The 12029-nt window shown below is 40.8% G+C and overlaps 1 protein-coding gene across 1 annotated transcript in view; it reads left to right on the top strand.

Moving 5' to 3' along the window:
- Positions 1-12029, top strand: part of RAPGEF3 (Rap guanine nucleotide exchange factor 3) — a 113377-nt gene that overhangs the window by 47964 nt on the left and 53384 nt on the right. Inside the window, exon 2 of the mRNA XM_075850124.1 lies at positions 10187-10240. Coding sequence (XP_075706239.1) covers positions 10187-10240 — 54 coding nt within the window. The remainder of the gene's footprint in view (positions 1-10186; positions 10241-12029) is intronic.

Genomic DNA, 12029 nt, shown 5'->3' with positions numbered 1-12029 from the left:
GGATTCACACGAGGTCATTACGTCCGTAATTGACGGACGTATTTCGGCCGCAAGTCCCGGACCGAACACAGTGCAGGGAGCCGGGCTCCTAGCATCATACTTATGTACGACGCTAGGAGTCCCTGCCCCGCTGCCGGACAACTGTCTCGTACTGAAAACATGATTACAGTACGGGACAGTTGTCCGGCAGCGAGGCAGGGACTCCTAGCGTCGTACATAACTATGATGCTAGGAGCCCGGCTCCCTGCACTGTGTTCGGTCCGGGACTTGCGGCCAAAATACGTCTGTCAATTACGGACGTAATGACCTCCTGTGAATCCAGCCTAAGAGTGACTGCACTTTTAGCAAACTTTTGATATGTCCTAGAGACATATCAGAAGTTTAGATTGGTGGGGTCTGGGTGCTGAGACTCCACGGTCGCTGAAACAAAGGTGTAGAAGCGCTCAGCTGAGCACCCTGCATCTTCAGCTTTGACCGGCGCTCCCTATTAGACTGAAGATGGCTCACATAGATGTTCTATGAACTGATAACGAGTTATAAATATATCAAAGCTCAATACAGAGATCTCTTTCATGATGTATTTATACCCAAAACTGTAACCAGGGCCGCCATCAGGGCAGTAACCAGGGTCGGACATACCATTGGTGCAACTTGTGCAGCTGCACAGGGGCCCAGTAGGTAAAAAGACCCACTGTCATCTTAAAGCCGCCTTCTTCTGTCTATTAGATATCATCTAAATACCTGAGGTAATAAATTTTATCACTAACAACTACTGATGGATTGTTAAAGAGACATAAGAAGGTTATTTATGATGAGATATTATAGAGCAAGGGGCCCATATAGTGTTTTTGCACAGGGGCCCTCAGCTGTCTGTGTCCGACTCTGCTTGCCACAATGATGAAACAAAAAGGGGCCCGCCCGCTTCTCAGCCGCTTTAAAAAGTTAAATAAGGGCCCCAGCGTTAGTCACTTGGAGAAAGGAATGGACCCTGCAATGTAATGGGGCCCGTTCCTTATTTTTAAGTAACTAACGCTGAGGCCCTGAGAGGATTTATAGAAGGGGAAGATGCTGCATGTAAGCAGAAGCTCCGGGTGGAGAGAGCCGCCCACCAGACACGTCCTTCTCTACACAGCCAACTGGACCTGCGGGCTGGTGAGTGTCCCCCCCTCTCCATCCTGTTTCCATTCCTCCTGACCCCACTTGTAGAATATCTAAAGTATAGTATGTTAAAATTCTTATTTTTTTAAGTTTCCCTAGCGTTTTTTTGCCGCAATTTTAATAACCGTGCAAAAATGGCGCAGTTTTGCCATGATTATGTAAATTGCATAAAAAACGGGAACAAAACATGAAAGAATAGTGCTGTTAGGCTATATTGTCATCGGGTGGTCAAATAGAGTTTTTTTGCGGCGATTTTGCAAAAATTATGGCAAAACAGGGCCTTATTCTCGTGCGGTTCTGCTACACGCTTGTGGCACATTTGCGTCAGAAATCAAAGGGAAAGCCTCCGATTTTTGCTGAGATTTATGTTTACTAGATTACTGGAGATGAGTTGTTGATCCAGGGATTTATTCTGATTGTCAAATTAAAGTCGGGAAGCATTTGTTCCCTAAAGTGAGGAAAATTGACTTTTACCTCATGGGGGTTTGCCTTCCTCTGGATAAGCACTGCAGAATAATAGGCTGAACTGGATGAACATATGTCTTTTTCAGCCCTACAAATGATGTTACTATATCTTAGATTGACATGAAGTTCCAAATAATAGAACAAAATTGGCTGGCTAACAGCCTTTTGGTACCACAATAATGGCTAACTGTCGGTAAACTCAAGTCTCAATCTTGAAAGCATTTCAAGTATTCCATCCTGGCCTGACCATTAACCCTGCTGACCATGGTTGTAATCGTAAAACCAATCTTAATCCGTTTTTTTTGAGTGCTTAAAATTGGCGATGCCCCTGACAAATTCCAAAATGTTGTGCTTACAGCAGAGGTGCCACCTTGCGGATGTGTTCATGTCGTAATGTAGGTCAAACAGTAGTGCCTACACAGTAACAGAATCCACATTGAAATTAGCAGTATTGGTGACCATAAACCATTGGCTTTACAATGCAACAAAATGATGTTCTTCATAGTCCTGCACTGTTCTTTACTCTAGCAACAGGAAACTACATTTGAGAAGCCAATCAGTAGCCACTTGAATGTAGCGTTCTCTTTTTTATGCCATTCTCTCCAATCAGAGATCAGCAATCATAAGGAAATCACAATCTACGATTGATGTCTTCTGTCAAGGTAGATATATGGCATTTAGGGACAGTGCTGGGAATACGGGACTGTCTCATTGATTACTAAACACTTGTTTTTCATGGAGTTGAGAATACGGAGCTACTCAAAAGAGACCCACAAATCGCATGTGGCTACTGAGCTGTGAGCAGTATTGAAGGCCTTATGTCTTTACAGCTTTATGGCAGCACATGTGTCTCTGTATGGTCCTGTATGGTCCTGTATGGCTGAAATATTCTCTTCTAGAAGCATCCATCCATACTACAGCATGAGATGCAGCATGCCATGATTTTTTTCTGTCAGATTCATAAGAAATCCAACAGAAAAAGCTCCATATGCCTTTATATGAAATCGGAGACACATGGAGGTTAAATTGGGCCCCAAAGAAGCCTATAGGTAACATATTACCATCCCGAAGAACTCAGAGGTTAAGCCCCATGCACACGACCGTATTTTTCATCTATAATTACAGAGCGTAATTACGGACAGTAATTACGGATCCATTAATTTCTATGGGCTACAGACACCTTTGCGTATTTTTCCGAATGGGTGTCCGTCCACATATAGCTCCCCTGTATATAGTGCCCCACATATAGCCCCCCATGTAGATAGTGTCCCACATATAGCCTCCTCTGTAGTTGTGCCCCAAATATAGCTCCCCCCTTTAGATAATGCCACTCACACTTTTAAGTGGGAAAAAAAACCTTACATACCTTAATCCGGTTCCTGCACCGTTCTGCATCAATGTAGGCCTGCTGTCTTCTGAGCAGGTCTACTGGGGCTGAACGATGCAAGTGGCGTGATGCTTGCATCGTTAAAAAGTGCTGATTGTCAGGGCAGAATAACTTGCCCCGCCAATCAGCGCCTTTCAACAATGGAAGCGGCGAGATGATGTCATTGCGCCGCTAGCGTCGCTGAAAGGAGCTGATTCGCAGGGCAGAATGACTTGCCCCATCAATCAGCACCTTTCAACAACAGAAGCAGCGCGATTACGTAATTGTGCCGCTAGCATCGTTGAAAGGAGCTGATTGGCGGGGCAAGTCATTCTGCCCTGCCAATCAGCGTCATTGTAAGGCCAGATTCACACGAGCGTGTTCTGTCCGTGATATACGGTCCGCAGGTCGGCCGAATTTCTCGGACTGTGCACACTGCAGGGAGCTGGGCTCTTATCGTCATAGTTATCTATGACGCTAGAAGTCGCTGCCTCGCTGCGGGAAAACTGTCACGTACTGAAAATATGTTTTTAGTACGGGACAGTAGTTCCGCGGAGAGATAGATAATGATGATGCTAGGAGCCCAGATCCCTGCAGTGTGCTCAGTCCGGGAAATGCGGCCGACCTGCGGACCGTATATCATGGACTGAACACGCTTGTGTGATTCCAGCCTAAGGCGCTGAATGGTTGGAACTTGCCCGGCCATTCAGAGCTTATTCATGTAATTGTATCTGCGTCCTATAGACGCAGGTACAATTAGTGCAGGAGGGGGTGACTGGTTTCAGTGGCACCGCCGCCCTCCTCAGAAAGGCAGCAGGGCGCCGCCTGAGGCGAGATGCTCGTCTCGCCTCATGGACGGTACGGCCCTGCAGGTGCCATTGTCACAAGATAATCAATGTTATTCACTTCACCTGTCAGTGGTTTTAGTATATAGCTGGATGGTGTATGCAGCAATTATATAACAATTTTTTATAAATAAACAAGCAAATAAATAAATAAACTAAGCTTTTTATTAATAAAATTGTTCTTGATTTTATGTGAAGTCAGTGATCTATAGTGTAGGGCAATTGGGGAACTTTAAAGGGATCCTGTCACCAGTATCTATAAAGCCAGCAATACCTGGTGAAAGTGGGTGAAAAATCATTGTCATCTAAGCTATAAATATGTTCTAAGTAAGCTCTGTACCTTTAGTATTCCGTTTTTCAGTGGTCCCACGCCATATGCAAATGAGCAGAAAAGAGTAAAATCTTCATCTGAAAAGAGTCAGATTTTCATTCCTCCAGCATCTCAGAGTGGACTCCACCTCCTTCTTTTTGATTGATAGCTCCTTAGCCAATCAGGGCCGGACAGGTGGTGGCAATGGGCGTGGTTAAGAAGCTGCATCCCAGAGGGAAAAATAATTACCATAAAAGGCGGGAAAAGTTTAAACGACTATATTTACTGACAGAGGAGGGCTTCAGGAAAGAAGAGAACAGGAATGAACTCTGGACAGCTGCGGCCATTGAAGGGTCAGGTGAGTTTAACAGGTAAGATGTTGATGACAGGATCCCTTTAAATGTACCTTAAAGAGGCTCTGTCACCAATGAGAACAATGAGAAGCGTATGATGCTGATTGGTCACTGATTGGTCAGCGTCATACACTCCTCTGTACAACGCCCACTTGGTCAAAAGTAAAAACACGCCCAGTTGGTAATTAAGAAACGAATTAGCATAAATCTAAAATTGCTCATAACTTGCTAAAAAATTATAGTTTTTCAAAATAAAAACCACTGTTGTTATCTACATTACAGCGCCGATCAGATTATGTAGGGGATAGGGCACTTATAATCTGGTGACAGAGTCTCTTTAAGATACCTAGATATGATTTGATTCGTAAAGGAAAGTCAGTTTGTAAATAATTTTATTGACTGCTGTTTTTTCAGTATCGGCTATTTTTTCCAGCTGCAAAGCATTAGAGCTGATAGACAAGAGTCAGCCATGTGGTGGGGTTAAATGTGTTGTCCACTAATGGACAACTGATGACCTATCCACCGGATAGGTCATCAGTACATGATCTGTGGGGTACGACTCCAGGACCCGGTGGATAGGTTATCAGTACATGATCTGTGGGGTACGACTCCAGGACCCGGTGGATAGGTCATCAGTTGTTTAATAGTGGACAACCCCAATATCCTGGAAGCCCAGTTTTGCTTTGAAGTCTAGCTGTGCCGGCACATGTTGGATTACAATTTTATACCAACACTATGGGGTGCACTATGTTGATGTTAGTGTTTTATGTTGCTTTGTGCACGCTTTGCATAAATATGATCTAAACATTTTTCTACAAAAATAAATGATGTTTAGAAATCTACTTCAAGCTTGTCTTGAAGGACCATTAATAACATACTATTTTGAAATCTTTTGTATGAGATTGCATGAAAATTGCAACTTAAAAAGTGACCACAGCAGCACAGGAAAGGAGTGGTGGACATTTTTGTTTATGATTGTATCCCATTGTGTCTAGTGAGATAAGTGAATCTTAAAAAATTATATTTTCTATTGATTCTCTAAAATAAAAATCCATGTGATTTGCTGCGAATCTTAAACCTGGCTGATCCATTCCACCCTTTCTAATTGGAAAAATTACTGGGGTTTTCTCATAGAATCACTTCAGCTGATTTTGTCGAGGGAAGCCGCAGCCAGCCAGGCATTTCTCCACCTCTATCATAAAGCTGGGGACAGATAATCACGAATCATCATATTTATAATAGGTGATGGAGACAGCTCAAGTCCCCCTTTCTGCACGTCACAGAGCATTCCCACTCTCCCGTAGAAGTCAATGAGTCATTTTCTTATGTCCATGAGGCTTGCTGTAAAGCAAATCTCTGGAACTGCTGTACACTGATCAGAGCAGCAACTCAAGCAAGATGTCTGCCCCCATAATCATGTAAAGAAAAAAGAAAAAAAATACACAATCAGAAAATCAACAGGTTAAACCATTTTTTTGTTTCAATATATATTTTTAATTAGTAAGAAATAAAAAGAGGGGAAAAAAGGTAAAAGGGATATTTAACCATAGGGGGCTCTACTCTACCTCTGTATGCATCCAATCTCATTGGGAGGGATACAAAGGTTTTTTTCTGTTGGACGTATGGACTTGTTGGACTTGTTCCATCGTATGTCACTGACATATGGTGCTACACTGAACACTGCAGAGGACTACAGTTGCAAAAGACCCCAAGTGGTATATTGACATTGTTAACAGGAAAGTGAAAAATTCCATCTGGTTGGCAGCCTATTGACCTTAGGTTGCATGCACATATTGCGTATTTTGCAGGAAATTCGTGGGTAAAAACTACACCTAATCGTGGGTTTTTCAATGTGTTTTTCTGTGCGGTTTTTACATTTTGATGCGTAAATCGGTCTGTTTTCATGCTGTGGGTTTTGGTAAGTTTTTCCTTACAACTAGACAGATACAATTTGCAAGTGGAAAAACAAGATAAATTAACATGGTGCAGATTGTAACATACGCACCGCAGGTCAATTTACGTGTAGGAAAAAAACTGCAGCGTGTACATAAGATTTCCTGAAGTCTCATTTACTTTGCTGGTACTGTATTACACTGCGGATTTTCCGCACGCAAATACGCGCGCCAAAACCGCACGTAATATGCATCATGTGCATTGAGCCTTAAGGTAAGGTACAGCTATGTGTTAGCATATATATTTATACTTAGAAGCCTAATGAAGGTGACAGAACTCTGTGGCAGTTACATCAGATGCAGGGTGTTTTCTCAAATACCGGAGTACATATTTGTATCGCTCTTTCCCGATTATTCTGCTGTACGCCTGATTGCTGCAGGTAATCGCTTACATAACCAAAACATCTGGTACAACAGGTACATTACATAGATATTAATCACTGCTGCATTACAATATTACAAGGGCACACCAATGGCAGAATTTTTGTTAATTAAAATAGAACACCAACTACCATTTATAGGTGTATTCCAGCCACAACCAGTTATCACCTATCCACTGGATGGTAATACATGTTAGATTTTACTTGGTTTGACCATAGGACAGCAATCTGTTTAAATAAAGCGACGGTCAAGCATAAGCACTGCCGCTCGATTCAAACGCTATGGGAGTGATGTAAATAGCCGAGCTTCTTTCAAACTACTCCAAACCACAGTCTAACATTCATGGGCGTCCCAGCGGTCAGACCCCCACCTTTCTAACATTTATTCCCTATCCACTGGCTAGGAGATAAATCTCTGGGGCTGTAGTAGCCATTTAAGGATGCTTTCTAAAGATTGTTAAAAAATAAAAAAATTATATACTTACGTTTGAAATCTAGGGACAAATGCAGAATATTTAAGGGAAGGCTTCCAAGTGGGTTGGCGTCCATAACAGAGACTTAAAAATAGCTGAATTTTTCTCTCTTTGCCAACTTTCTATATTTACTACTTCACACATTTTTACATAGGATGGTTTAGCGGCTAGTGATAGTATTCCTACAATATTCCTGGTAATCAAGAGTGGTTTAGCACTTAATACCTGGTATCTTAGGATGTCTGCGGTAATGAAGTGGTTAATATTGATATCTATTATACATGATGGTCTAGGGTGTTATGGATTAATATCGAATATCTAAAATCTCAAAAAAGAGCTAGGGCTGTTTAGTAGTGAAGACTTATTATTATATAATATACATAAAATACAAAGGTTGAAACTCAAGTTTTCTGATACAGAGCTCTAAATTTCCTGGTTCACTTCACACACCAATCCAGTTAAGAGATAACATTCTAGCTACCTGCAGCTGCCACTTGGGGGAGCTCACTTCAGAGGGATTTATGCAGCTTCCATTGAACCCAATAATAAATCAGTATACAGTGAGCTCCCTTGGTGGCCACAGAATTTATTTTATCATTTAAATAAAGGTTTTCTCCTAAACAGCTCAGTGGAAATATCCTGGTTCTAGAACTCTTAATGCATAGATTTTTATTATCTTTTCCTGGCTACCATACCTCAATGTGGCTATATAGTAAATGTAAAACTGACTGAATATTGTTGTTTGTGTGTTTTGCTTGGAGCTTCCCTTCAATTGCTTGAGATTATGTTGAGGAATACAAGGATAAATGGCACAAATATTTTGAGGTAGTCAGGAGGCATTTTTGAAAGCAACATTTATTTGAAATAAAGTGGATTAATAAAGTAGAATAACAGCTTTGTGATGTCCAGCATTATGAAGGCGTTTATATGTTTGTTGTGCAAACATAGTCATTCAGGTAGAAGTCAATCTTCAGATGACAGCTGGTAAAAGGGAAAGGTGAAGCAGTGACATTGTAAAGGAAATAAAGAGAATATAAAGGTTATTTCTGTAATGAAATCTCGTCCGTGTGCAGTGCATGGAAATCACGCACAGCACACGGACCCATTGATTTCAATGGGGCTGTTTACACATGCAGGAGTTTTCACGAAGCGAGAGTCCGCTGCGTGAAACTCACTGCATGTCCTATATTGGTGCGTTTTCACGTATCTACGCACCCATTGAAGTCAATGGGTGCGTGAAAACCACGCGCCGCACACGGATGCACATCCGTGTGTGGTGCATTATTTGCGCATCAATTCCTTCGAATAAAAGTCCTTTTTCGAGTGCGTGAAAAACGCATGCCACTCGCAAAGCACACTGATGCATAACGCAACACACATGGATTCTAAGTGTCTTGGAGTGGTCAAGTCAAAGCTCAGACCTCAATCCAATTGAGAATCTGTGGCATGACTTGAAGACTGCTGTACACCAACACAACCCATCTAACTTGTAGGAGTTGGAGCAGTTTTGCCTGGGAAAATGGGCAAAAATCCCAGCGTCTAGATGTGCTAAGATAATGGAGACATAGCCCAACACACTTGCATATGTAATTGCAGCAAAAGGTGGATCCACAAAGTATTGACTTTCAGGGGATGAATACTTATGCACATTAAAGTTCTCTGTTTTGTGTCTTGATTATTTTTTGTTTCACATTAAAGGGAATGTGTTGCCAGCAAAATATGTTTTTTTTTTTTTTTGTTAAACAATTAGTGTGTAGGTGATTAAACATTGTTCTAATTTTTTTTTTCACGAGTCAGGAAATATTATAAATTGGATTCAATTGGATTCTAATTTATAATATTTCCCATTGCTGGTCACTAGATGGAGCCATTCCCAAAATTGCAGCATTGCATGTGGTAAAGCAACCACATTGCTTTATGCTGCAAAATTGGGTAAAAAGCCCTCGCTCTAGTGAGCTCTCAGCATCCCCCCCTCCTTTATCCTGGCTAGTGCCGGGATAAACGAGGGGATTGAACGGTCTAACCTCCTACACTGTGTGTCGCCATTTTTTGAGCTAACACACAGTGTAGTAGGTTTACATACAGTAGTAAACACACACAAACACGAACATGCATAGAAATCTCTTACCTGCTCCTGCCGCCACGGCTCCCTCCGGCCCGTCCGCTCCGTCTGCTGCCGCTGGTCCAAGTGCACAAGTCCGGAAGCCGCGACCGGAAGTAGTAATCTTACTGTCCGGCCGCGACTTCCGGTCCACAGGAAAATGGCGCCGGACGGCGCGCATTTCAAATTGGACTGTGTGGGAGCGGCGCATGCGCCGTTCCCACACAGACGGCGTACATTGAAGTGGATGGAACGGGCCCCATTCGCAGTCCCTGTGGGACTGTGGCTGCCGTATTCCATGTCTGTATGTGTCGTTAATCGACACATACAGAAATGGAAAAAAAAATGGCAGCCCCCATAGGGAAGATAAAGTGTAAAAATAAGAAAAAGTAACACACAAACACACAAATTAATCCAAACATTTTTAATAAAGCACTAACATCTTTAACATATTAAAAAAAAAAATTGTGGTAACACTGTTCCTTTAAAAATATTTTGCAAAGTGGTAGGCATGTAGTGTAAATCAATGGGTGCAAACCCTCAAAAATCCATTTTAATTCAAGCTTGTAATACAAAAAAAAACAGTAAAAACACCAAGTGAGGTGAATACTTTCCCAAGGCACTGTATGTAATACAAGTTAACATTAATCAGTTCTACTCTTAAGAACATCCCGGGGGAGCTGAAATGTTACTCTTGAGTCCTCTTGTGCCCTTTTTTTTGAAACAGTAGTCCTTTATTTGTTTTTTCTTAATATAATAGAGATTATTTTCTGTGTTTTTCAGACCCCACTTCCTGATATTGAATCTCAAGAGGAGTACAGCCAAACCGTGAAACAGGTAACACAGAGTGCTTTTCTGTACAAAAGCTTGTTCTGTTTAAATCATTCTTTTCTGTTTGGGGTGACTAAATGAAATGGATATGACGACCTCCTGCTTTTTTATCTAAATCTGGAATGCCAAAGAAATAAAGTAGTAAAAGACAAATTAGCCTGCCATTGGTGCCAACCTAGTAATAGAATTTCCTGGGAAGGTTCCCAGTTGCACTAGATACCTAGGAATACCACGCACACAAGGCTCCTTTACTCTTTTAGAATTACACTTTTTATAATGATCAAATTCCAAAACAATTGAAAAACATCCTGCAAGGACACAACATCTCTCCTCATGCTCCACTACCTCCATGTCAAAAACACAATGGTATATATATATATATATATATATATATATATATATATATATATATATATATATATATATATATATATATATATATATATACATATATAGGAAAATACTTAAAGAAGATGCCAATATTTGGACACCATTCAGTTGTTTTTTTTTAACCTAAAAATCTGCAGACACCACTAGTGGGAGTTTAGGAGCTTAGTGCATACTATTTATGCATTGAACTCAAGAACAGAACAGTATGCTATGATTTCCTTTGCTCCCTCTAGTGGCAGTTGGAGGCAGACAGAACTGTATTATTTAACTTTATGACTATACCGTTTATTTTAAGTGCTATTTTATAAAAATGGAGCTGTGACTGTAATAAAGATATATTAAGAAATGAATCATGATGTTCATAATGTCCGCACAAATTGGATTCACTTTTACTTCCTCTTGTCAATTCAGGGGGGCAGCATAGCATCTGCTAAAGATCCAATATAGTCAATCAGGAAAAAAATAAAAAAATAAGAGGATAAAACATGAAAAGGAGAAATTCTCTTTCTCCTTTGGTGTAGTGGTAAAGTCTAAAAATATATAATTGATTTTTGTAAATTATGGCTGAATCATTCTGAAACAACAGGATGTGGTATTTATCCTGTGATCTTGGTAGTGGAGTTATCATGGTATATTAGCTAAAATTCCAGTTACTTTAAATCAAGTTACATGCAGGACATAACCCATTGGGTTCCAGTGGGTGATAAAGGTATTGCACATTTTATAGCATGCAAAATATATTTCAAATAAAGATTTTCCACTAATAGCCCAAATGTATTGTTTATACTGTGTTGTGGCCCAACACTTTGATGGGATGACTGGACACATGACATATCTAGATGTGAAAAATGGATAAAATAGTACGTTTAACATTCATGTACATTATTACTTAAGCAAAAACAAGAATTTTCAAATTATGAGAAAAGCATCAAAATAGTTGCATTGTCTGGACATGGTCTGTGCTTGGCCTTGGGGAATCAGAAATGTTGACAAACATGGACTGGTATCTACTGCTGACATACAAAGTAGGAAGTCTTATTGTAGAGAAATTGATACTCAGAAGAGAAGGAATTGGTTCACCGACTTCAAACCCGTCAAGTTACATAACTTTACGAACAGTACGAATGTGTAGAGATGTGGTGAAGGCAGATTGTAGCACCCTTAGGGTTGCAGAAGAAACACATAACACTTGGTGTCCCGGAATAATGAAGTGAAGTTCTTTGAGCAATATCTTTCTGATACACACAATCTGTACAGTTTGGGCTAGCGACATATTGCAGTCCGCATGCTGCTGTCTATGTTATCTGTCCTATCCCTTCGATTATATCTCCATCTTACGTAGTCTCTACTGTCAGACTCTTCATTAAAGAGAACCTGTCACTAGGTCATATAAGTTGACTGTGTA

Source organism: Rhinoderma darwinii, chromosome 2 (genome assembly GCF_050947455.1).
Source record: "Rhinoderma darwinii isolate aRhiDar2 chromosome 2, aRhiDar2.hap1, whole genome shotgun sequence".
NCBI lineage: Eukaryota > Metazoa > Chordata > Amphibia > Anura > Rhinodermatidae > Rhinoderma > Rhinoderma darwinii.
The sequence above is the reverse complement of the archived record's forward strand: the minus strand, read 5'-3'. Positions and strand labels throughout refer to the sequence as shown.